This window comes from Podarcis gaigeae (assembly GCF_964106915.1).
Source record: "Podarcis gaigeae genome assembly, chromosome: 3".
Lineage (NCBI taxonomy): Eukaryota > Metazoa > Chordata > Lepidosauria > Squamata > Lacertidae > Podarcis > Podarcis gaigeae.
The window spans coordinates 51,511,831-51,539,783 of NC_139680.1; the positions used below are offsets into that span (position 1 = coordinate 51,511,831).

The 27,953-nt window shown below is 40.5% G+C and overlaps 1 protein-coding gene across 26 annotated transcripts in view; it reads right to left on the reverse strand.

Annotated features, from left to right (window-relative positions):
* Positions 1–9,174: 9,174 nt before the first annotated feature.
* Positions 9,175–27,953, reverse strand: part of FYN (FYN proto-oncogene, Src family tyrosine kinase) — a 109,079-nt gene continuing 90,300 nt past the window's right edge. For 14 of the 26 annotated variants that reach the window (XM_083731322.1, XM_083731333.1, XM_083731341.1 and 11 more), the window contains 6 exons: positions 24,829–24,993; positions 22,006–22,185; positions 16,876–16,952; positions 16,635–16,788; positions 12,355–12,486; positions 9,175–10,817 (listed from right to left, as the gene is read on the reverse strand). In XM_083731322.1, coding sequence (XP_083587448.1) covers positions 10,609–10,817; positions 12,355–12,486; positions 16,635–16,788; positions 16,876–16,952; positions 22,006–22,185; positions 24,829–24,993 — 917 coding nt within the window. In that variant the 3' untranslated portion in view covers positions 9,175–10,608. Of the gene's footprint in view, positions 10,818–12,354; positions 12,487–16,634; positions 16,789–16,875; positions 16,953–22,001; positions 22,186–24,213; positions 24,370–24,828; positions 24,994–27,953 lie in introns of all 26 variants that reach the window. The other 12 variants (XM_083731331.1, XM_083731330.1, XM_083731329.1 and 9 more) reach the window with 3 other exon arrangements.

Genomic DNA, 27,953 nt, shown 5'->3' on the forward strand with positions numbered 1-27,953 from the left:
AAAAGAGGTACTTTCCTTAGAGATGCACCCTACCTCTCAAATGCCCTCCCAGCAAGGTAAGCCTGGCACCAACATGGCAGTATTTTCCGTACCAGGTTAAAACTTCTTTATTTGCTCAGGCATTTTAAAGGGTTATGTTGCATCAGTCCGCTATAATTTTTATACTTTCCTGTTACTACAATTTGTTGTAAATTATTTGAGGGATGTTGTTTTATTGTATTTTTCTAAATTACGGTAATTCATACATTTGTTTTCTCATTAATTGGTGAATAAAATTGCAGGATACATTTTTTTAGCACACAACTATTTAATATTCAGATTTTGATCAGTATGTCAAGCTTACAATTGTCACCAGAGGCTCTTCTGCTCCTAGTAGAGGGCAAAACTATAGATTCTAGGTAATGCTGGATGTATAGGCCCAGACAAAACACAAATCATGGCTTTAGCATTATGTACATGAGCCACAGTGCCTGTCTGCTTTCAGGAGGCTATAAAACATCTGATTGTAATTTTGAAGAGTTTCCTGTTTTGTCCAAATATGTGAAACTGCAACATCCAAACGACAATTAGTTAATGAACCAAGATGTCAAACCATGGTTTCTTTCATTTGGATAAAATGTGACACTGTTATTTGTTAGAAACCTTGAGGGAAATATTTACATTTTCTTTCCTTATGTGAAGGAGTACAGAAGGGGAGGGGAGCACGAAATCCAAAAGTTTACAGCTGCTCAAAAATGCAATCTGTGGTGCACTATCATATCTGAAGTGGCTCAGAGACACTAACCTGTAGCAGCTGGAGTGGGAATAGCCTCTAAAATCAAATAACTTATTTTTGAGGATCAGTATGAGCGGAGTAAGAATGAGGGCTGCTTTCTAGGTAAGCAGCCTTTACCCAGCTATAATGTTCTGTCACCTATTTACAGCTTCGTGGCTGATGAAGAAATTATAAATTATTTCCATTTAGGGCTGTATGAATTTTGTAGCTAGCTGAATCTTCATCTTATTAGGATTTAAGGCTACAAGATTTGTTACACCCTGCTGAGATGCAAACAAAAGAGTGATCACAATGCCTCTATGTTAATTTATAAGCAACTTCCAATTAACTCCCTCTTAATGATAAAAACCTCTCTTGCTATTTATTACAGTTTTCCCCACAGCAATACATATCTCCTTAATTAAGATCAGCAACAAACTAATGCTTTCCTTATTCCCTTTTGCTTTCAATTAACTGTTCATTGATCATTACCTAGCAGACACTTGATGATTAATAGAACAAGAATAAACAATAGGAGAGAGAGAGACAGAGAGAGGAATTTACTTGGAAATTATGCTTCAGGAGTAAAGGAAGATTCAGTCACTATGATGAGAAAGGCGCCAAGAGGCAACAGGGGAATGTATTGGCTAGGAAAAGACAAAACCACACATATACTTGGAAGTGCATGTAGCATTAAGAAAAGCTAAAGGAGTGTTTAATTCAAGATTGAGCATTACACATAATGAGGTGCCAGGGATTTATAGGAGAAGCAAGCTTCTCTGAGTGGATAATTTTTCTGAATTGGGATCCACATGCACACAAGGCTGCTAGTAAAAGATCACAGCCAGTACCTGGGAAAATTGGCTGTACCTGAAATTATCTTCACTCACTAGAACACTCCAGGTACCTGCTGAAGCCTGCAAGAATCTCCCACCTTTTTCCACCAAATATTTGCCTGCTGTTATCGTTTCTGACAGTTCCAATCAACTTTTTGTAGGTGACTGGCTTTCAATTGAATAAATGTTTGTCTGCAGAAATCCTTGTATGCAAGACTATGTGTATGAGGCTTGAAGAATTAGATTTCTGGAATGTTGATGTTAACTGACCTAACTCAGAGCTCCCAGACTGATATGTAGATTAGATCAGAATTACCATATGGATTTTGCACTTCTCTGAATGTTGTGTTACACTTCTCACCTTAAGAAGCACATCAACAAGGGTTTAAAATGTGTGTTTCAGGATAAATGCATAGATTGAGATAGTATATGAATGTATGTGTGGAACTGCTGGAAAAATTGGAAGGGACCACAAGGGCGATCTGGTCCAACACCCTGCAATGCAGGAATCTTTTGCCCAATGTGGGTTTCAAACCCACAACCCTGAGGTTTCCCACAGCTGTCTTAGAGTCATTCTTTTGTATCAGCAAAGTGTTGGGAACTCAAAAGCAGTAGGTAGCACTGAAATGCTATTTGGGATAGTGGCTGTTTTGGTGTTTGCAAAAATTTGATCAAGATTGTCATCCATGCCCAGAGAATGTTATCAGGAAGCCTTACCTTCAGATTTAATCTTAGTTGTTGGGAAAGATGGAGGGCACAAGGAGAAGGGGACGGCAGAGGACGAGATGGTTGGATAGTGTTTTCGAGGTTACCAGCATGAGTTTGACCAAACTGCGGGAGGCAGTGGAGGACAGAGGTGCCTGGCGTTCTCTGGTCCATGGGGTCACGAAGAGTCGGACACGACTAAACGACTAAACAACAACAACAACAACAACCGTGTTTGACGCAGTTCAGACATTTTAAGAGAGATACACCAGATGCTCTCTCTAGTGGACAAGTCCAAGTCCAAGAAAGCTCAGTCAATGCAACCTTTTTCCCACAGAGCTCCTGGCTCTCCTGTTTTATTCTCTTGCCCTGTTTAGTACCTGTTCTCTGCAATGTAGTCGTCCAGGAGGGGTATGTGAGAGGAATGCAGTAGTTCTGTAGCAAAGAAAACATCTAAGCGGCTCTCCACCAGGAAATTTGATTGCCATGTTTTTTTGTTTGTTTTTTAAAGGAAGGCATTACTACAATGGCAAAAGCAAATGATGAAGTGCAACATCTAGAGGACTACTGGTTTCTCACTCCTGGTTCCACGGGGAAACTGGCATCCACGTTAATGGTCCATATATCCGCAAGCCTTTAATGGTTTTGAATAGCATCTTATTTTATAAGATTATAAAGTAGTTTGCTTGCTGGCCAATATCTATATTACTATATTGTTTATAAGCTAGCATATGTTAAGCACGGTTAGGAGGTTAAAATTTTTATATTGTGATTTTATGTTGTAACTGCTCTGAGACCTAAAGGCAAATTTAATAGTTAATAAAATAATAAGTGACATGACACAAAAAGAAAAAGGAATGGGGATAGAAGAGAAAAGCAAGCAGATTCATATATCAAATTTTCAAGTTAAATAACCTTAGCAGAATCATCTGAGCATGTGGGCCTCCCCGCCTTTAAGTGCACATATTCATACAACCTAGCCACCCTTAATCTTCTGGGGGATGGAGGGTGCCAGACTATAACACCCCCTCATTTCTGCAGTCCCCATGCAAATGGAGCCGAGTCTTCCTTCTGGCAGGTAAGGAAGAAACTGAGCTTTCTGTAGCTGATTTTTCTCTGGCTGTGGGATAGGACCATTTTACTGTGCTGATCTTCCCAGGAGACAGGGGATATGCAGGCTCCCAGTGGCCCTTGGCCACCTGGTCAGAGGCAGAAGTTAGAGCGTGTTTTCCGCTCAGTTATGCAGTCTCAGGGCAACAGGGATGAGAACCAAGCATGTCACACACACACATATATTTTAGGCTGGGGGAGCAGAGTACAGAAATGTTGCTGAAAGCTCATCCCTGCGCTCACCGACTTGCTCTCATTGCATAGTATAAATAGATTACGCTTTCTGCCCTACTAAGGAGGCTTGCAAATTCTGGCAGGGAGATCTGGAGCTCAGATCCCTCTGCGCTGTAGTAAATCTGATTACTTGAATCCCTGGCAGGCTCTCAGACACAGATGTTCTGAGCACAACTGGTCCGGTAACCTTTAAACCACTTGCATGGTCTGATCAGATTTCAAGGCTGCCTTTTAGACAGTCACCTACTTTTCCTTGGAGAAGGTCCTCAGAGCACACAACATTACAGGAGTCTTGCAAAAGCCAGAATAGTCTGAACTCCTTGGCTTTCGCATTACACAGTACCAAGGGATTTAGAGCAGTGAGGTAATCACAGGAGTCATCTTGCGGCTGCTAGATGGTTTCAGAAGACTGCACCCAAACCTGTCATCAGATTGGGCACTTCATAAAATTCTACACAGGACATTTTTTAACATATAAAATAGTGGGTAAATTCCACACCAGCCCTCATGAATTCCCCACCAGTGAAGTAAAACTTTCTCCCCAGTAAAGTTCACTCAGCTTCATTCTTCTACATTATATGGATTCCTTTGCTCCTCTCCCCATGTGCCCCATCCTAGGTTCTTTATCAGTAAACATAAATCACATCCCACTTTTCACCCTGCTTGCTTTGTGACAGGAGACAGACTAAAATGAATGACACAAATCTTATCTGAAGGCTCATTGGGAATAATAGGAGCCATGAAGGTCAGGTTTAATGATAGGGCTCCGCTGAAAGAAGTGCAAGCATTGGTGTTAACAGCGATGAAATATTAACTGCTTGCTTAAGTAATTTTCTATCTTAGAATAGGAAGGGGATAGAAAATTTCATTGTACCCAGACTTTTGGATTGCTCCTGGTGTTATAATGGGAGGAGGGTGAAAATTTAAGCCTGTGTTGCTAAATACATAATCATTTAGAGGGTATTCTGCATGTGTGCTTTCATCTAATTTGGGGATCCTTACACAGTGTATACATGCCTTGAATCCTTTGCCAAGCTCCCTTTCCCCTTTGACTACAGATTACTGATTTATTTGATTCTGCTCATTCATTTGCCACCTTTTCCAGAGTCGGGTGTGCCCGAAGCAGCTTACAACAAAAGTTGATTTATTTTCCAAATACAAAACGGGTGGGGTGGGGGGAGAAACCTGTTTACAAAGCACATCAATAAATTCAGATAGGACAAACACCTACTGGTCTTGCCTAATATTAATAGAGAGGCAGCCTTAAGTCTAACAGGGAGATTTTGCTGTACTATGTAAACCAATTGGAGTATAAGCAAGCACCATTATGTACTCTTCCTTTCTGCGAGAGACAGAGAGGCCTGGGTTTGAATCTCAAGTTGTGAGATTTGAGTCTGTAGACCAGGGGTAGGCAACCTAAGGCCCTGGGGGCCGGATGCAGCCCAATCACCTTCTGAATCCAGCCCACGGACGGTCTGGGAATCAGCATGTTTTTACATGAGTAGAATGTGTCCTTTTATTTAAAATGCAACTCTGGGTTATTTGTGGGGCCTGCCTGGTGTTTTTACATGAGTAGAATGTGTGCTTTTATTTAAAATGCATCTCTGGGTTATTTGTGGGGCATAGGAATTCGTTCATTATTTTTCAAAATATAGTCCAGCCCACCACATGGTCTGAGGGACGATGGACAGGTCCATGGCTGAAAAAGGTTGCTGACCCCTGCTGTAGACAGATATCTCAAGAGACCCGGGGAAAGGGTGTGCATGGTGCCAAATGCTAAAATAAATGCGAAAAGAGAGAAGCTATAGGCACTCTTCAGCCACTGCTATTGCTACCACCATTGTTAAAAAGAGATGTTTTGGAGTTAAGAAAGAGGCTGATGCTCCTCAGTTGGATAAAAGAATGAGGACAAACCACACACACCCAACAAGAATTAGAATCTGCAGCAGATGATATACCAAAAAGTGACCAGCTGTGGTGGACAAAAGAAAACTAATGAAAAGGGAGATAGTTATTATCAAGGCAAAGGCTTGATGTGATTTTTAAATAAATGAATGAATGAATGAATGAATGAATGAATGAATAAATAAATAAATAAATAAATAAATAAATAAATGAATTGAAAATATTTGAAGCTGTTAGGATTTGGGTGTGTGTGTGTTATCTTGCCCACAAACTGTGGCTAGAATATTGAGGAAGGGGGAAAGTACTCAAATAAGTGGTCTAAGAGCTGAATAGAGAAGATGTGATTTCAACGCTGAAATATATTTATCACAGTACTGCTTTACTATGGAATTTTTAGCTTTATGAAATGTTAGTACCTTTGTGCATGTTTAAATGAGTCCTTTTGAGTTCATTCCCCAACAGTTAAAATTCATTAAAACACTGTTCTGCAGGCTTTTTACTAGCAGACCATTTTAAGGCTTGGTTGCCCACAACCGATTCAGTTAGATACTTCAGGGATTACAGTCTTTCTGTGTTTTCTTTCACAGACTATTTTCCCCAACCCCCAAATCTAAAGGATTACTCATACAAAATACCAACCTCTGGGAGTTTCCTCTTCTGTTCCTGGAATAATTCATTTGTACTCACATGAATACTCAGAGATGAAGGGCTTTGCCAGAAGTAATTATTTCCGAAACCACTTGGGTGTCTTTTGCCCCTAGAGACAGCATTGTTCAAGGGTAATGTTAGAAATGAAGACTCCTGGAGATATGAAGATCCTTTCTGTATCATGCCACCAAGACATACTATAATCAGACAATAATTTATTGGCAAAAGCCGGCTGTACTAGAAGCACAAGAAATGGTATTTGCCAAGGATTTAAATAACGCCAGGTAAGGAAATCCTCTCAGCAGCATTCTGAACAGATACATTTGATACCACGCTTCAATAAAAAATACATGCATTCTTTCTGTCTATTACACACTCTGAATAACAATTGCTTTCTGGTGTGGCAGTGCTGTGAGATTTTAGCATTATGAATGAATCTGTAATTTTTGTTGGCTATGAATTGAAACAGGCAAACCGTTTTCTGAGCCAAACATTGTGTCCTCCACACATTTTTCTACACCATCCTTGCGGAGCAGCTGCTTAAGGTGTTTTCCACATAATTATATGGGCAATTATATGTCACAGCAACCTCCAACGTATTTTCACATATCTCTTCTAAGTGTTATAAATACTGTGTTTTTCACTGTAGAATATCAGACAATGTGCAGATTTGTCTACCTGCTACTTACCCTGAAAACATCTGGAGAACAAATAGCATTGTTACTCATTTTTGCTTAGGTTATCACAGGCCTGCTATACATTGGCCCACCAAACTGAATACAACACACAAGCCTTATTTTGTGGCCTGTTAGACCCTTATAGATCTCCTTTTTTGCTGCCTGTTGGCAACAATCTCTACTCAGCCATGAAGCTCACTGGGTGGGCCTTGGGCCAGTCACTGCCTTTCAGCCGAACTACTGTCACAGGGTTGTTGTGAGGATAAAATGGGGAAGGGGAGAAGAACTATGAGCTCCCGGGGGAAAAAAGGTGGGACATAAATGCAATAAAAATAAAATTAACAGGGGTGGGGGAATCCGGCAGGTCAGGCATTCAGAAGGCCAAATGTGGTGGACTCTATTCAACATGATGGTTCACAAACAATATAGGCATCAGGTAACCTAATAATGAAAATAAATGGACCTGCCTTTCACTGAGTCAGAGTAGTGGCCCATTGTACAGAGCAGTCTTCTGTGACTAGGAGCAACTTTCCAGGGTCTCATGAAGAGCTATTTCTTAGCTCCAAGATCCTTTAACTTGGAAATGTCAGCAATGACACCTGGGACTTGGTTCATTTAAAGTATTTGATCCACCATGAAACTGTGGCTTCATACCTGACAATGTAGGCCTGTTTGTGATCAACTGAGATAGTGCAAAAATCATTTTCAAGAAACGAGATCCTAGCTGCTAGCCCGTGTCAAAAGAAACCAGTTACTCTTTGGGGACACACCATGTTTGCCATGCTGTTACAGAGGACTGATTCACATAATGCATTTGTAGCTGTTTTAATCTCAGTCTGACTCTATACATGGTAATAAAACTTTTGTGCATTTGGACCATAAAAACAGATTAGTGATCTGCACAATGTTTGGAGAGTTGTGTAATTCACACACACTAAGTATGCAGGTGATATCGCGTGCTTGAATTGAGTTCACAGATTAGAGCTAGCTTTTGAATTGAGCTAATCTTTGTCCCTTCAGATGTTGCTGGACTACAACTCCCATCATCCCTGACCACTTGCCAAGGCCTTGTGGGAGTTGGAGGGCCACAGATTGGCTGCCCCTGCATTAGATAAACAGCTGTTCAGGGATATAATTCAGACCCCACTCTTCCCTGCAGCTGGTAGGTGCAATTGTTAAAAAATCTGAAAAGGCTTTGTAAAGATTGACACAGAGCATTTTTATTGAATGGAAAAATGTCTTGTACTTTTGTAGTTCTAGTGAGCCTTCCTGATGGTGGGGGTGGGGTGGCTGTGCTGCGGGATTTGACATCTGTCCGCAGGGCCTGCAAGACAGAGCTGTTCCGCCTGGCCTTCGGCTTAGACTCACTCTGACCCCTTATATGGGATTTGGTATATAAATTTTCCCTTGGCTTTTTTGCTGGCCCGTGTAGGACCAGCATGGATAGCTGGCAGGGTGAATATCTGATGTTTCCTCCCTTTATGGTCTTGATTTATGGGCTACTACTAAAATGAGGCTGTATTTTAAGCCGTATTTTAATTAACTGTTTGTTTGTTGTTGTTTTCTATTACGTTTTATTGTCATTTATATTTGGTGTTAGCCGCCCTGAGCCTGGCCCTGGCTGGGGAGGGCGGGGTATAATTAAAATATAATAATAATAATAATAAAAAATATCATCTGCCTGCCTGAGTTACTGCAGCACACGAGGAGGTGAGGTCATTGCAAATGTGCTGGTGGAGCCAATCCAGCACTCCTGCCAGCACATTTGCACTGCCCTGCCCTTGCCACCGTTGCATCGCCTCCTTTCTGGGATGCTGCAGTGACTCAGCAAGTTGGGAGGTCAGGTAAACAGGGCAGTCCCACCACATTATCAGCTGCTGGTGGTAGTCTAGCAAACAAACACCCTCTAAGGTTTCTTGTAACATTTTTAAAGATCTATTAGCATAAATGACCCTTTGGATTCTTCCAGATATGGATAGGCTTTGTTTTGCCTTTGTTTTGCTTCAACTCATTTGCGATAAGAGTTCCAAGTGCGAACGTTGGGAAAAATATATTTATTTCTACATAGAAAATAGTCTTCCTTCTTTCTGACAACAGTGCACAAAGACTCACGCTAAAGAAAGTAATTCTTGAATAATTATAAGAGTACAAAACCCTTTCACTTCCAGCCACCCTCTTAGGCTGAATCCCAGCTGTTTCACATCAGCTTCATAATGCAAGGCTGCGGCAAGAGCCAAGAGGCCAAGTACACTTCTCCTCCGCTACAAACCTCCATCTGGCTATGATTTAAATGAAAGAACAAAAATCCAAATGTAAAATACTCTTTTAATTACTAAATTAAGACGGTTAAACATTTTTAAAAATGTAAACTTGCAAATAAAAACAACAACAAAATGTAATTAAGACTAAAATTATTTTTTTTAAAAAAAAACTTAAAAGAGACATAGAAAGGATGTGGCTTTTTTCTTTCTTTTTGGTTAAAGGTAAGAAAAGAAGGTATCCAAGGCTGATACAGACAACTGAAAAAGTAATACTTGCGTGTATCCCTCCATTCCCTTCCCGGTTCCCCATAAAAGAAGTGCATAGTAATTCCACTGAAACACTTGCAGACATATTGAAAGTAATTTCATCAGCAGTACAGGACATTTAAAACACCTACTTTACGATGGGTTATGGTATGTGAAAAAGGTACTCTAGCGGATGCCTGATGAATGGTTAAGCATGGGGACATGATTAAAATGCTATGAGGTTGAGACTATTTGCATGTGGTTGCAATGTTTATTAATTTTTTTAAAAAATCAGAAAATGTTCAGTATACATATTTTGATACAGGAAAGTACTTGCAGTTTCAGTCTTCCAGTCTGAACAGGTAATGGCGCATTTTCTTGTTTTAATAAGTTTGTTATTAAATTTTGATCACAAATTCAAACCACGCAGTTGGCAAAAGTTGCTGGAAATGCTGCACATGATTTCTGAAAGATCAAAAGTTACAACAACCTACAGGTACATAGTCAAACCCAAAAGTGCAATCCAATTTAAAAAGTCATGCTTGGCAAAAGCCAAAAATTCAGTCACTGGCTTTCAGAATCTTCACCAGTGTTTCATGTCTACAAGGAAATTGGTCTTTTTCTGGGTGCTTCAGCATTATGGCTAATCCGTTTCTGAAATGAGTTTCCTCTGCAGTAGCACCCACAACTATATATACAAGTATGTATATATTTTACATATATCTTATATATAAAAGCAAAAAAGGAAAAGGAAAAAACCCAACCAACCAAACGAAATCAAAATCCCCAAACACTGGTCCTGATTTTATTTTGTTAGAACGTGAAAAAATGTAGACAAAAAGAGGCCACTTTTGGAAAATAATACTTTAGTTGAATCAGGAGAAGACTAGTTAAAATCACATAACTTTGCATTATTATTATTTTTTAAAAAAGGAAAGCACTAGGATGTTATTGGCACTGAATTACTATTTACACTGAACAAAGATTTTGCAGTTTACATAACATCAAAACAATGCAGTTTCTGAGTCTCTGATGAAGAACAAAATCAAGTGTTCACTTTTCTGTTCATAGAAGACATTCAGATCTTTACGGCAGGTTAGGTCTGGGAATTCTCAGCTTCTGGCTCCAGTGCTTTTTGGTGCTCTAAGATGCAGCCTTTGGAAGTAGCTAGTCAGCCTTTGTCAGCTGCAGTCAGAACACCTGATAACTGTAGTCTGCACATACCAGAAAAATTACAGGTTGTCACCTGGCTGGTACTGGGGTTCAGTTGCAGTAAAGTAGTCTTCAAGGAAACCCTGCAAGTACTCAAATGTTGGGCGCTCTTCTGGGTCTTTCTTCCAGCAGTGGATCATGAGCTCATGTAGGGAGATGGGGCAATCCTGAGGGCATGGCATCCTATAGCCCCGTTCTACCTGCTCCAGGACTTCACGGTTATTCATACCTGCAAAAACAACAACAGAGAGATGTACTAAAAATGAATTTTGTTTGGAAAAAAGCAATAGGGCTGGGCATATTTCCCTTAACAACCATCATCTTGTCAGGACTCCATCCAAAGACTGATTAATTTTAAATGAATTCACACCCTCTTTTAGTACACTTCCAGAGGGCAATTAATGTGGTATTGGTGTTCATCATGTTGGCATCAACATGCCAGTCTGTATCCCCCAACACTCATTTAATCTGGATTTACCGTTTCCAGCAAAATTTGTGATAAGTTTTTTTTTATTTTTTAAAGTTGCCAATGACCCTTTTTCTGTGAATATTATGTTGTGGAATAGATTGATGAAGGAAGTTGAAGAAGCCTATGTATGTAAGTATGTTGCTTCAGCTGATCAAAGCAGTTGAGTGGGCACATATGGGGTAAGGTCATCTTGTAGGTAGACTGGTCCAAGTTGTTAAAAGCTTCATATACTAACAGTAACACTTGGCCCAGTAGCAGATACCAAGATGAAGTATTTATCACACGTTATCATTATGGTAAGTGGCTTCAACGTGCCAGAACTATCAAACAGAATAGCAAATTCAGTACTTGGAGTGCCTAGAAGTAGTTTGTGGATGAACAATACTTAAATTTGCATTTGATGGCACCTAAATTATAGGTGCATCAAAATTGTGATTCAGAAAAGGTGTTGTCAGGTGTCTGCTGCAAACACATGAAGAGCACAGCGGGGCCATGCACCCAAACCCTTCTCTCATCTCTTTGAGTGTCCCCATCTCTTTGGGGAGTACAAAGTTCTAGAGGGGATTTCCTGTGGGTCTGCAGAACACATGCAGAAGTGCCCCCCCACCATGGTTGGGAACACTGACTGAACAGGGTTCTTGATTGTGGGACGCCTTCTATGTGTGCTTAGCTGGACACACTTAGAAATCCCCCTTCAGATCTTCCTACTCGACGTGAGAAGTTCAGGGGTGGAGATGATAAGGGATGGAGCCAGCCCACATACCCACATGTCCCCTGCGTGATCTGAGCAGAGTTCAGACAATGCCCAAACAGGGCTACTGACACCATACAATTGAGAGAAATTGCCTCTTGACTATGGCAAGGATTTGAAGTGCAATGCATATGTGGAGGAGATCTCTGTGTGCAGATAAAATTTCATACAGTGATACCTCAGGTTACATACGCTTCAGGTTACAGACTCCGCTAACCCAGAAATAGTGCTTCAGGTTAAGAACTTTGCTTCAGGATGAGAACAGAAATCGGGCTCCAGCGGCACGGCAGCAGCAGGAGGCCCCAGTAGCTAAAGTGGTGCTTCAGGTTAAGAACAGTTTCAGGTTAAGTACGGACCTCCGGAACGAATTAAGTACTTAACCTGAGGCACCACTGTATTGTTTTTGCTGCCTGAAATGAGGTGGGGGTTTTTTGCTCTGCCATGCACACGTATAATTTGTTGGGATCCAAGCATTAAAGCCACAGATTTCACCCAACTCACATAATTGTCTGAAATCATTTTTAGCATGGTTTCTTATTTCCTTACCTGGATATGGCACTCTCCCTTTTGTTACTAGCTCTGTCAGCAATATTCCAAAGGACCAGACGTCTGATTTTATTGTAAACCTTCCATACAATGCAGCTTCAGGGGCAGTCCATTTTATTGGAAACTTTGCACCTAGGAGAGAACAAAGCAGCTACCATTGAGCTATCAGTGGCTGGTAGGAGGTCACTTCATTTCTTTACTTAATTCAAAGCTTCTTTCTACTTAATATCGACTTCAGGCCACAACATTCTTTTTTTCTTTTCTTTCTCATATTTACAACATGATGCTTCTGAGTATATTTGCATATAAATGACAGTGATTTGTGTGTGTGTGTGTGTGTGTGTGTGTGTGTGTGATAATCAGAAATTAGGGTGCATTTGGCACCATCTCAATCTACCTGTTCTTATTGCAAAATCTAGAAGCATAATTATTTTGAACATGATGCGCGCATATGGAAAGGCACCTAGGTATTGTGAAAGGTTTCTACAGCAGTACTGAGTAACCTTCCATCACTCTCAAACACATGCCTGTAACACCCATCTAAACACCCATCTTCTCTCTTCCCTTTTCCTGTCTTTTCCCCAGCTATTAGCACGTCAGATTCAATCCTTGTGTATTAAACCCTATGTGGTTCCTGACCAGGGTATCTGAGAAGTCACCGCTCCCTCTAATTTCACCCTGGTCTCTTGAGAACAGTGGATGAAGATTTGCTGATAGTGCAGCATGCCATGGTGGTGAAGCATGCTGTCACTTGAGCACATGATTTTATCACTGTTTGCACCAGTTCTCTGGAATTCTTATCCTCTGCAAGTGAAGCAAGCCCCAATATTTAGTAGGGGGCGGGATTCTTTTCTCCCAAAGCTTCAGGAATTAGCCCATTTTATTTCTGTAGTTTTTAATTTTTATTGGCTTAATGTTTTCAATATTGTTTTATGGTTTGTATTATATTTTCTGTTTTTCTACCATAGTAGCATGCTGCAATGAAAGGGTTAAGCCTTTCCTCCCCAAGTGTCAACCCCTCTGAAAATCCTGCTCCTCCCCTCCAGCATGACAGTTAGACCCTAGTGGGGGGAGTGGAGTCTCATTTATGTAAAACAAGTTAGCTTATTTTTCCCTAAAATAAAATCAACATTTTTAAAAAATACATAATTGCATATGAAAACACAGGCATTTTGTGTGGGTGTGTCATGAACAGGGATAGATGGATCAGTCTATTTATTATTAATTATTAATTAAATCTGTATACCAACCTTCCAGTCTATGTAAATTTCAAGTGCATTCATTCCACTATAATATGTTAGGGTTGTCATATTTCAAACAGTGAGAATCCGGACAGAAAAGCTGAGCTTTTTTGGGGTTGGGTTGCCATACGTCCACAGCCACGAAAGCTCCTTCCAACTGCAGTCTTCTAAATATGTCCAAGAAATTCTGGACGTATGGCAACCCTATGATATTTTTAAAAAACATCTGCATGGAAATTGGTACTGAAGTTGTATTTTATCATGCATTCTACGATGCTATGTTTCTAAATGAATGTTGCCCTTAAATATGCATTTCAAAGATGTTTTGGTGAAGGGCAAAATCCAAAGGATAGTTACATTCCAATCCACACGTAAGTCTGGGAGGACTAGATCCAGTCAGTTCACAAAGGAATTCACAGAAATTTAATTTGTCAAGCGCCTGTAGATCATGACCTGGCCACTCATTCATAGTGATCAAGACTTGCAGCCAGACTTGCAACACTATGCAGGGCAGAGTGAGATGGCAGGGACAGCTTTTGTTGCATGCCAGGGAAACCACATGTCAGTGCATGCCCACCCGTTGCTTCCACATGATTGATAGGAAATAAATAAAGTTTGCAGGCCTATTTTGCTCTTATAAATAGTCAGCGTAAATGTTAGAAAAACACTGAAAAATCAGACTCAACGAATAGTACCACATCTTATAAGACCACTGGAGATGGGTATCAACACCATCTGCTTCCTTTAGCAATTTATTCAGGGACTCATAGGAGCACTTTTTAGAGAGTGGAAGAGGCAGGAAGTCAGTTCTATTAATGTCAAGTACACAAACTATCAGGTGGCAAGGGGGAAAAAATGAAAGCCAAGTGTATTTGACATGCAACCTTCAACTCTTAACAGAAACAAGCGCTTCCTGTCTCCAAAAGCAATTGCCAGCCTGTATCATACTTTCCCAGCCAGTCTTCTGTTCCTGTGTGCCAGAGACACCATAGGAACAGTAGCTGGCTAGATAAACACGACAATCCCCCAGCTGCATCCCTCTGGAAAATCTATGTGAGAGGGTCGTGGGGGAAAACATACAAAAACAGCTATTGCTTCAAAGTGTTACTATGCCATCAACAGCCCTTCTGGAATTAAGCAATGTTGAGCAAGAGGAAATCTGTACAATACGCCAGTATTTAAAAGCTTGCTTCAAAAATTATTTTAAATATAAGGGAGAAATTCCAGATAGTGATCTGAATTACAGGCTCTGGAATGCATATAGAGAAGTCATTGCCAATAGGTCTGAATTAATTCATGTAACTCAGGCTGATTATAGAATTTCCTCTTGCAGACTGCATATGCAGAAGAATCTACAGAAGAATCTGCAAGTGTATTACAATCAACATTCATTTAATTCTGCATTTTTATATAGAGCATACATTTTGGGGGGAACTATTAGCAAAGCAGTTTGGTTACTGTGGGCCCCGGACAATGATATTAAGTTTGCCCTTTAAGAGAAGATCCTAATGCTTTTCACAAAAGCAAGGTCACTAGTGGAGGCTCTCCCCACAGAGAAGGCCTTTTAAGAACATATGATAATCCCTGCTGTCAAAGGCCTATCCAGTCTAGCATTCTGTTCTCAATGGTATTTCCACCGGTGAAGCCCTGTTGATGGAAATTTCTCGCTAGGGAAATTTGCTTTGCTTACATGTTTTTGGTGCCCAGTAAGACCTGTGTTCTCTTGGGCTTTTTTTTTTTCATTTTTAGACTGTTTCATTTACTACATTTAATCCGCTGAGGGTTTTTAACTGTGAATTTGTTTTATTTTAGTTTTTGCTCTGTATGTCCTTATGTACTGCACTGGCAATTATACCGGACAGTATTCAAATAGATATGATAAAGTCAAAGTAGCATAGTTTAAGTATGCTATGAATTAAAGCATGGTACAGGCTGTGAAGTAAATTCACTTCAACCAATAAAATATTTAGATACTAACAAGAAAATAATTGGTTTGCATGATACATTTTTACATGATCATGCTACAACCAGAATGTTTGACTATTACGTTTAGTTTTCCTTGGGATGATAAATTTCAAGATATGCTGGCTGTACGAATTCATAAGAGAAAAAATACTATATGGACTGATCCATATATGGACTGATCCATATATATGGAGTGAAGAATTTACAGAACAGTTTCTTCTAAAATGTTCTTAACAGTACACTAAGGAAATAATATTCCACTTTAGTTATAGCTGTTGTTCCCTTTGACAGGGTTTTATCCATTGGTTGCTTAAGCTCACACAGCTGATCTTTCTCTCCGTAGGGTCAAAAGCATCCTGAACAATAGGAGCTATTCTGTATGGGCCTGCAGTGCAGGGGATGAATTGCCTAAATTTGGGATATTCCCCTTTGCACTGCAGCCCCATATTAGACAGCCCTCATGATTTAGGCACCCAACCAATGTGAGATGGTTTTGGGGGTACAGAGAGCTGTGGTGGGGAGGCGCCAGAAAATAAAGATCGTGTGCACAAGTTGCTGCCTGCTTGAGCAGCCATCCAACACAAGCCATAGTTGTTGCTGTTGTATGGTACTGCGTTTAGGGCAGGCATAGACAACCTCGACCCTCCAGATGTTTTGGGACTACAACTCCCATGATCCCTAGCTAACAGGACCAGTGGTCAGGGATGATGGGAACTGTAGTCCCAAACATCTGGAGGGCTGAGGTTGCCTATGCCTGGTTTAGGGTCTGTTTCGTTTTCCCTTACACTCAGCAACAGAATCCCATTCCTCTTTATCTTTCAGAAATTCTTATTGAAAACCGCTGGTCAAATTGGCCAAAGAGGTCATATATTATACAATTACACTTACATTTCCCATGTATTGGAACTGATAAACAGTTTCATAATTCCCTATCTGTACTTGGTGAATTGAACATTGATTCACATTTCCTTTACACTAGATGAGTAGGAAGAAGACCCATCAAGATTATGGCATGTTTTTCTATCAATCACCTTTGAAAGCTACAGTAAAAGTTATAGTGACTACTTATCCTACCTTGTCTGGCTGTGTATTCATTGTCTTCAATTAATCTTGCTAGTCCAAAATCAGCAATCTTGCATATTAGACCATTTCCCACCAGGATGTTTGCAGAACGCAGGTCTCTGTGTATGTAATTCATTCGCTCAATGTAAGCCATTCCTGCAGCAACCTGTTGGATTTACAATACACTCTACTTAATAAAGAGCACAGAACCTTGACATGAGTACATTGTACTAAGCACATAGTCAAAATTTACCTGTGCTGCCATATCCACTAGGTTTGGCAATTTCAGAGCTCTTCCTTCTCCATCTTTTAAGAAATCTAGCAAACTTCCTGCAATGCAAAAAAAGGGGGTGGGTTTAAAGAGGTTTAGGTACTCAGTGCTGGACAATACACAGACACCAATGTTTTTGTTTGAATGTAATGATACATATTTTTTTAAAAAAATTGTAGGTCATACAATTTATGGAAGATTTCAGGTAAGATAACCAGATGGAGTTTACAGAGTTACAGAATCTGAAATGCTAGATTAATTCAAGTGAACTACAATCCTACTTTCATACTTCAAACCTATTATAGTGGTACCTTGGGTTAAGTACTTAATTTGTTCCGGAGGTCCGTTCTTAACCTGAAGCACCACTTTAGCTAATGGGGCCTCCTGCTGCCACTGCACCGCCGGAGCACGAGAGCCAGTGTGGTGGTAACCTGAAGTGTATGTAACCTGAGGTACCACTGTACCAGATTTTCTAACACCTAACTATCCCAACCTAAAAATCTCCTGATGTATATTATTATTATGACACCAGCATAAGATTATTGTGCTGTCATAGTTGCCTGTACACTCCATCTTAAACATTTATGGGCATATATTCATGAAAAGGATTCATGAGAATCCTTCCAAAAATATTATTGTAGAAGCTACTATATGCCTTGTTTGGACTGGCCATTATGCCTTGTTCACACCTTTTCTCACTTAATACCATTCATTAATTTACATTTTAATATACAGTGAAAGATACATAGTTGCATATAGAGATAGGTGGGCAAACAAATGTTGAAAGTGTGATGTCTTGCTGTTTTGACACTTGGCTGGGATAGGGCTTTCTTTGCTTGGGGTGCCTGGGTTCTGGCGAGTGAAATTCATTTTGAGCAACGCAGAAATGTGCATCTTGAGAAACTGTTATAATTTTCATTAACCTGGCTTGTGTGCCACACCAAACCAAACTATGTCTTCGCATGGACATGCAAGTGTGTGAACCCTGGGAAAGGCGACTGCAGCTCCTTTGCACCTTTCCAGTTGTTCTGCTTCTGTGCTGCACTCTGCTAAGCCATGGCTTGACTTTGTGTGCAGTAAGAACCCGGGGTTCTGATTTAGATCTCTCTAGATTAACCACGAGCTGCAACCAAAATTTAGCCTATGGTTTACTGTTTGTGGTTTGTCTGGGAGAGCTAAATCCATCCTGGGTCTGAACAACATGTTAAACCAGACCATGGCTTAGCACAGCACAGAAGCAAACTTTTTGGGAAGGGGAAAAGTGGCCATGACCTTCTCTCTTGGAAACTACATACTTAGTTTGTGCTAAGCCGTGGTGCAAAGCAGGCCAATAGATCACATCACTAGGATGTATGTGCTTTTCATTAACTATCACCAAAGCTACCTCTCAGAAGCAAATGGAATATCTAGCAAGTGTATTCAGTAAACAATGTTTCTGGATATAGAATACAAGACATTAATATATAATAAACTTAACAAGATATAGTTCTTTTATCCCTAAATGTAAATGCAGCGGGAAGTGTAAAACAGCTTAATAAAGCTCCCTTTGCCAAAACAAAATAGGGGAAAACAAAGAAGGGAAAACAGTGTTTTACTCTGAATTTACAACTTTTCGTATCAGTTTGCATGAAATCAGAGCAAACCCAACAGAGAGCGAGTCTTTAACAAGATCAACCAATTACTTTGTATGAATATTTTTTAAAAGGTAAAAGATGCCAGTGCCCATGCATGGCTAACTCATCATTAATATGAGTTCTCACCACCCTAACAATACCTTGCAGAGGCCTTCTATGCAGGTAATGTATTAGAAGGTCAGTTCAGAATGCTTCATTAAGCATTCCCTGATGGAGAAAGTGGCTAGATCGCACGGCAATGCCTGAGCTCAGCAAATCCATGGAGCCACAATTGCCTTAGGAAGTGGAAATCAATAACCCTTTCCATTTAAGAGAGAATAAGATGGAGTAATATATAAAAATTTAAAGATACAGTGTTAAGGGGAAATAGCCTGGTATGGATTGCAGAGCAGCTAGGAACAGCAAGATGGGTAAGAAAGAAATGGACCATTTTTCAACACTGAAATGACAAAAAGGGTTAAGTGGTTGTGATAATAATATTACCAATCTTAAAAAGGAATTTCTTTTCTTTGTTATTCTGTAAGAAGAATGTAGCACAGAGGCAAGGGTTAATCTTTTGTGCCCTGAACCATAACTTACAGAATCATCCATGTCTCCAAAAACAAAAGTAATATCTAAAGTGATAGATTTCGCAAAATTCTTTTTAAAAATGGTTTCTGTCCTAAACAAACAAACAAAAGCAGATGTTCATCTCTATGAAAACATGGTTGCTAGGAAATGCTCAGAGCAATCTGAGAAGGGATGCGGAAAACAATCTGACGACAAAGTGAAAACACAATTAAAAATACATAAAAGTATGTTTCCTTTCTAGCACTTAAAAATAGTAACTTAAAACTCTTTGCTAGATTGTCACCCACAATCAAGTGGGCATAGAAAAATATGCATGCAAATAATTATATAGAGAGATATGGAGGGGTTTTGACAGTGATATGCAAGGAGATTTTGTGCAGTCCTAACTGTACAGCAGAAGCAACAGGGGCAGAAAGACAGAGGCAGTTTTAATGCTCTGGGACCAGAAAGGTTTTAGTGAAGAAACACATTCTGTCCAAGAAAACATTGCCATTTGTGAAACAAATGCCCTTTCATGTGAATTTATATTGTGTGTACCTACATAATTTATTTTATGCTGCCTTGTGGGGAATAGTACTATTTTAGTGCTTTGGGTAAATACATGATTTAATTAAAGTTGATTAAATTAATTTCAATATGTTGTTCAATAGGGCTTCATGTGTATATGATGAGGGATTCAAGATTGTTAAAATGAATCAACAACCCTCATTCACTCACGCAGGTAACCCTGGTGTGTTCTGGTCAAGACTATCAGGCTGAATTCTAATCCCCACTTAACTTGGCACCCACAAAATATCTAATTATGACATGGAGTAAATGGCAACTTTTATACCCTCCAATTAATCAAAGGCTGTTTTCTTTACTCATTAAGAGTTTAATTAATGAGTAATCAATTCATTTGACACTCAAAGAAACCAGAGGCCATGTTTATACAATACAACGAGTCAACGCAATAATAATTAAAGGAGGCATTCTCCATCACTGCTTCAACAATGCAATGGGAAACAGTGGGGAAACATGTAATGTAGAGGCTCAGGTATAACATGCTGATGGCAGGTCAATCCTCCTTAAACTGTCCTGTGAGCAAGCAGAGGATAGCAATGAAAGGCAGCAAGCAGAGGGTAGTGCTGTGAAATGCCAGAGACAGCATACTCACCAAGACATGAACTTCATCTGGGGGAATAGGCTTTGAGCAAGACATTCTTTTTTCAACAATATGGTGTAGTCAAACCTTGGTTCTCAAACAGCTCCATTTTCTAATGTTTCAGCTCCTGAACTCCGAAAACCCAGAAGTAAATGTTCCGGTTTCCGAACGTTTTTTGGAAGCTGAACGTCTGACGTAGCTTCCACTTGAGTGCAAGAAGCTCTTGCAACCAACTGGAAGCCGTGTCTCGGCTGTCGAATGTTTCAGAAGTCGAATGGTCTTCTGGAATGGATTACATTCAACAACCGAGGTTTGACTGTATCAGACTACAGCCAGGGAGACTCTAGTTTAAACAAACATTTATTCAATGAAGCTCAGTCAATGTGTTGCCTTAGTACAACCAATCTGACCTATTTCACAGGATTGTAATGGGATAAAATATGGCTGAGGAGAACTTATTTATGAATTGCCTTTTACAGCAGTCTCAAGGCAACATGAAACAGCTAAAATAAAACAGAAAAAAGAAAATGACTGTAAATGAAATATAGGCTTAAAAACAACACAAAATTAACATATAAGGCAGTGATCTTTTCATCCAGCTGAAAAAGCTTGCCAAAAACAAAAAAAAATTCTTCAGTTGTTTCTGTTGTATCTCAACTGGGATGCTGCTTCATAAAACTGGAGCAGCCATACTGAAAGCCCTGCTTTGAGTCTTGATAGTTTTGAGACCTGAAGCAGAAACTCTCCTGGAGAATGCAGAGACCTACTGGAAATGTAAGGGTTAGACAGGGTGCTCTGTCAAGTAATCTGGTTCCTCCAACAGCAGAACTGGATTGAGGAGCACCACTGGAATATGCACATGCTCCTTCAGGGAGAATGCAATCACATCCAGGACAGGCAATTTACTGACTTCTCAAACCCACCACCAGAGCTTCAATCTTGCCAGAATACAGGCTCATTTTATTAGCCTTCATTCAGCCCAACACTGCATCCAGACACTGGTCCAGGGCTTGCTCACCCATTCCCAGTTGAGATGTTATAGAGAAAGGCACCTTGCTTCAAATCTTCTAAAACTCACTCTCAATGGCCTGTGATACCACACAGCTCTAGTGTCAGGTCTCTGGGAAACACTCTTCCAAAATCATATTCCCTGGAGATAAGATGAGAAACGCTGTGGAACAGTGCCCCAATATGCATCTCTCATAAAGTCCAGGTTATGGTATCAAAAGCTGATGGGTGATCCACCAGGAGTTGCACTTCCAGTGTTCCACTCTTGATAAAGGGTGATCAAGCCTGATTCAGTCCCAAACCCAGGTGTGAACCCAGATTGGAATGAGACTAGAAAACCAGTTTCCTCCAATGATGCTGGCAATGGCACCACCACAACCATCTTGTAGACCTTGCCCAAAAAGAGGTATTTGTGACTAGGTGGTAGTCGTTAAAACACATCAGGTCTAGGGTCCCCTCCCCTGAACTGACCATGCTACGGCCTCTTTCAAGGTGCCAAGCACCACCTATTCCCCCAAAGATGTGTTCATCACACTCTGGATCCACCCAGCCTTGTGTACATCATCACCTTTTGTCACTATTTATATCCCCTTCAGCTCCTTGGAGAGAGAAAAATGCAATAAAGAACAATTACTTCAAATGGGTAGCTTTAAAAATAATGGGTAAGCAAATGGTTGAAGGTGATGCTAATTTGCATTAATCAAGCTAGAGAGTAATTCCTGACTCACATCTACAAGCAGCATGGTGTTAACCTACCTTTGCTCATATATTCTGTGACGATGTAGATAGGTTCTTCAGACACCACAGCATACAGCTGGACCAGTTTGTCATGTTTTAGCTTTTTCATGATCTGAGCCTCCTCCAGGAATGATTCTGGGGACATTGTGCCAGGCTTCAGAGTCTTTATTGCCACTTTAGTATTTCCATTCCAAGTACCTACAAAACACCCACAAATGCTGTCAGCAGAAACATCCAGTGTCCACAGAACTCACAAGACTCTACTCGCAGTAGGTAAACAAAGAACAGAAGCAGCAAAGATCAGTAAGTGAGACATCTAAGAAGCAGTGGACATTAATGAGGCTGTGCATTTTTTGGTTGCCAGTTACTGTAATCTAGATCCATACACTGTAGTGGCCAAAGGAATGAATACACATATGCTAAGCTAGTTTAAACTTCTCTGTTGTAAACGAAGTGACCAAGGACAAGCCATTGATCTTAGGCTAATCTATTTCATACTGTTATTGCACAGCTGAGACACAGCCCTGAGCAACTTGGAATAATTTTTTCTGCCTCTATTATTAAAAGAGGCCATAATTTTTGAGCTCCTTACACAAATCAGCAGAAGTCTAATTTAGTTGACTGAACAGTGCAGACTGATATTTCAGTGCTAAAATTAGTTCCATTTATTTGAGGGAATTCATTATAAAAAGACTTCCTAATGGAAGAAGAATATATATATAGCTTTGGCCAAAACAGCACATCACATAGTGTTTTTTTATTTAAAATAAAACACAGAGCTAAGGAATTCATTCACTCTTAGTTCTGCATTGAACCAACAATGGTGAGTGTGTTAATGCAGGAATTCACACATTAGCTCAATACTTTTTTGGTAACTATCTATAGATTCCGCCTCCCCTGAAATGAGAGGCACTTATTTTGATCCAGAAGAGAAAGCTGGATCATAAAGGGGCTATGCTGACATGCCTATAGATGTTAATACACACAAGCAACTTGTTCTCACGTATTCTGCAGAATAGGTAGTCTTCATGCAACTCCCACCCCCAGGGTTGCTTAACTACTTATTTGTAACCAGTTTGATAGGAACTGAGGCAGTAGTCACTGGCAAGGCATCATGACTATTTGACCTCCTGTCACTGGTATCACTGTGGCTTATTGGCAGGGAGAGACGTGAGGTGGTAGCAAGGTCCATGTGATGCAAATGCATGGGCAGAACCATGGGCAGAACCAATCTCCTGCTCCCAGCAGTGTGTTTACTGAGCTCATTGCCGTCTCACCCCTCCTCCCCAGCAGGCTGCAGCAATGCAGTTGACAGGTCAGGTAAGCAAAGATGTCCTACCTTGCTGACTCTACAGGACAGAGTGAAGGTTTTACAATGAAATCTCCTAATGTAGTGCTTTACTTTTCCCCATTGATATATGTGGAAAAGTGAACTTGGGGAGAACTCTTCAGCGAGCTTCAACCTGCCCAGTGCTGCCTAACCCTGGTTACTCTGAAATCTGGAGCAGGTTTTCTCCCTTTTCAGATGTACCGTATTTTTCGCTCTATAAGATGCACCAGACCATAAGATGCCCCTAGTTTTTGGAGGAGGAAAACAAGAAAAAAAATGTTCTGAATCCCAGAAGCCAGAACAGCAAGAGGGATCGCTGCGCAGCCTGCATTCGCTCCATAAGACGCACACACATTTCCCCTTACTTTTTAGGAGGGAAAAAGTCAGTCTTATAGAGCAAAAAATACGGTATTTCAAATTATAGGTCATTTACTTTGTTTCATAGAACTCAATAGGAACGATTGACAAACTAGTCAGTACATATTTGCATAGCCCCAATCTTCATTTCATTTCTGGGACCAGTTAACAAATGCTGAAACTTAGGAACGGGTACAAAGGGTACCAAATACAAAGGATATGTACTGTATTATCTGACTGCAGTGCTAGAATAAATTTCTGCAATATCAGTGTTGAAGTTTGTGACACTGCACAAAGGCAGCACTTGGTGTGGTCTGCTCAAAGCCCATGTAGACTTGCATAGCTAGCATGTTGACAGACTAGGCATCAAGAGACCATATTAAAAATTTAGATTTAGGTGTCACTAACTTTAGATTTAGGTGTTAGATTTATTTCACTTGGTTTAATGATAGCTTTCTGATTTTGAAACGGACGGACAGGGTTTTTTATGACGGCTTTAAAGTTATCTATCCCAAACAGAACAGTTTCCACTGCCTTACCACTCCACACTTCAGCGAAACAGCCCTGACCCAGCTTCTTTTCCAGAAACAATGAATCTCGTGCCACTTCCCATGCATCCTTAGCCAATCCGACAGTTTGTGGAGTGCAATTCGATGCAATCACAGTTAAGTTAAAACATAAACCATCAGCTTTTTCTACAGGAAAGGAAATTAATAAAAGAAATACTTATAATCCACACAGTTATTACATGCACAGAGAAAGATGGAAGGTGGTTTTGTCCTTCAGTGCCCATGCTCACTTAATTTTGAGGTAGAAGGCTCATCACAACCTTTACATAATTAACAGATTAGAGTGCGTGAGGCTTGATTCTTAAGCTGAAGGTAGTTTGTCAAACCTGACATATAGAGCCAGGAGAGCATATGAGATCATCTTTCTTTCTTTCTTCTTCTTCTCCATCTATAAATTACTCAGTGCTCAGAATGAAAGGTTTTCAAAGTCAGAAGCATGTTATCCTAAGTAATCGAAGACATCTGCTCTTTGATGTTGCTGGTCACGGCTCATTTTGCTTCCACATTCCATCTTCCATACTTGCCCCCAAAAGTTGGGAGACTATGGGATATATATATATATATATATGTATTTTCTCTGCATACCCATCCATACTTCCCCAAACTGCCCATTTCCCAGTCTCTTGATCAACTGTAGTGACTCTCGTGGAATTTCCCAGACATCTTTGGTTTTGACAGACAGATCAGTAAGCCTTGGCATTCCTTTATGACAAGGGACTACTAAGCGGCAGCAAAGACCTGCAGCTCTCTCTGATGAAGCAGAAGTGAAGCAGAGGGAAAAGAAAAGAGTAACAAACATGAAACATACACAGGAAGCAAGAAAAACAATGCTAGTAAACAAGTTACATCATTTGTTAGTAGCATTCTCCCCCAAAAGCTTGAAGATAAACAAACTGTACACTTAAAACATTCACTTTTGAAATATTCACTCAAGGGCATTTATTAATCCCATTATTTGTTTGGCACAAGGAGTGGAAAATCATCTCTTAGTTTCTTCCTGTTATTGCAACATTCTGCATTTATGGGCGACTGGCATAATGTAGTTCAAAATATTCATTTAATGCTGTCTGACTTGATAAATTATTTATTCGTTAAATTTTCAAATTATTTAACAAGTTTAAAAAAAAAGCAGCACATAAAATGAAAATCCTCACACCTCAGTCTAACTGTTATGAGAATCTTACTTTTTATAATAAAAAGTGTTTTAAGTTACAAATTGTGGTTTCCATTAATTGTGGTTTCTTCTCCCCACCCCAAGCCAAGGAGGCCATGAATGGATGCCATACATGTTACATCATTTTGTATTTTAATGTCACCATTAATGTATTTTCACATTAATGTTGATCTTTAGAATGTTTGGCATGACAAAAGTCTGCAGAATTCTTTGAGCTACAAGGAAGCATGTGGGGCAGGTGGGGCTGGGAAAATAACTTCAGCTTAGTAAGTCCACACAAATGTGTGAGCTCCTGAAGACGAGCTTGCAGCCACTTTGCCCTGTCCTGATTCTAAAACTTGGGATAGCAGCAAAAGGGACCAGGGAGGAGAAAATGGCTGGGAGCTCCCTTCCAGGAACCTGCATGTTCAGGCAGTCTCACCAAACCATGGTTTGGCTTAGCATGCCCTGCAAATCAGCTCCCTGTCTGTACACAGACAATCACAGATGGACTGATTGTAAAGTTATCACCACAGTAAGCTAAGCTAAGCTAAGCTAAGCTAAGCTAAGCTAAGCTAAGCTAAGCTAAGCTAAACTAAAGGACCCCTGGATAGTTAAGTCCAGTCAAAGGTGACTATGGGGCTGCGGCACTTATGCTTTTCACAGACAGCTTTCCAGGTCATGTGGCCAGCATGACTAAACCACTTCTGGTGCACGGAGGACCATGACAGAAGCCAGAGCACATGGAAACTCTGTTTACCTTCCCGCCGCAGCGGTATCTATTTATCTACTTGCACGGGCGTGCTTTCGAACTGCTGGGTTGGCAGGCGCTGGGACAGAGCAATGGGAGCTCACCCCATCGTGCCGATTCAAACCCCCAACCTTCCAATCAGCAAGCCCTAGAGGCTCAGTGGTTTAGATCACAGCACCACCCACTCCCAGTACTACCTGCCCCAACTGCTTCCTTGTAGTGTTACTTTTTATTATTTTTTGCTTCTTTCTTACAATGAGTTAAGAGGCTCCAAGTTAGGAATTAACACAAGTAGTGAGGACAAATATTGAAAGGCAGGAAAAGGACATTTAAACTGTAGGCTTGTTAAAATAACAGCAATTTGATGGGCTGCAGTATCTCCTGGATGGCTTTATCTAAGATATAAATGCAGTAGTGGCTACTGGATTGTCCACTACTGGGTAACTATATATGATTTACTTGTCTTTATTGGTGCTTTAGGAATAAGGGACATGGGGAAACAAATGCCCAGAAGCAAGTTTGTGGTGTCTTGTTTTTATTTTTTAAAAAGCTGGCATTGATTTAAAACTAATACGGCCCAGAATCATCTAAGCCCCAACTATGTGAAAGAAGGCCTTCTCTCATACCAACTTGCTACAGTTTTAAGATCAGTAGGATAAGCACTGCTTGTGGTCCCAAAGCACAATGAGATTCATGGGGCAGGAGTTTGTGAGTAGACTTTCTCTATAGGGACCCTCAGCTGTTGCTGCTGGTGCTATCTGTAATTGAAGCCTGCATTTTGTTTTATGCTGTTTTAATTTTATTGCTTAATTCTTGCTTAGGTTTGTATATGTCTGCCCTGGGACCTGGTTGAAGAGCAGATTATAAATAAATGATAAATAAACGGTTTTCTTTACACCCATGAGTGCAGAAATACATGGGTATCAGACAAAATCAATTAATGGCTATTAATACAATCAAGTTTGTTCTTTGGAGCTGATAGGTACATGTTATACCTCTATTATAATACACAGGAGCCTGACCTAGAGTTTGTAAATCTTTTAAATGGGGTTTTCTGAAATAAACATGGAGCAGATGCAGCAAACTTTTGCAGGTAAGGAGAAGAAAAGGGAGAAATGGTGGACGGGGTGAAAGAGCTAGGGGAAACCAATTAATAGACAATTCAGGATGGTGTAGTGCCAGAATATGCGTAGAGGCTCTTGCAGCTTGTTTATGAGCTAGCTCAAATCTAGGCACAAAAATTTTCAAAACTGCTTTCCTAACACTATCAGAATTTGCAACATGGCCAGTTATGTTCCCAATGGAAACAAAACCATAGCTTGAGGCAGAGGTTTTTTGTTTGCAGTGGCGTAGCGTGGGTTGTCAGCACCCGGGGCAAGGCAAGTAATTTGTGCCCCCTAATCCTAACCCTCAGATGTTGCGCCCGGTGCGGCCGGACCCCCTGCACCCCCGCGCTACGCCACTGTTTGTTTGTTTGTGAATTTCGTTTGTTTGTGACCTTCATAGCAGAAGGCCGGGGGTGGGGGTGGGGAGGTAGTCTAAAAGAGGAAGGAGTACTGGGACAGAACACATAGCTAGGAGCTGTAGAGGAAAAGAGCCGACAGCCATATCTGGCAGTGGCTGGTGAGGTGGAGTAGAAAGCAGCAAATGGCTGCCACTGACAGGGAGGGCAGGCCTGTGCCCTTACGATGAGTGGGCAGCAGAGACAGGCAGTGGCTCATGCAGCACCCATGCAGATACACTGCTGGCTAATGTAATTGACCACACCCAAAGAGAGAGATGCCGGCCATTCATCAGCAGCACACC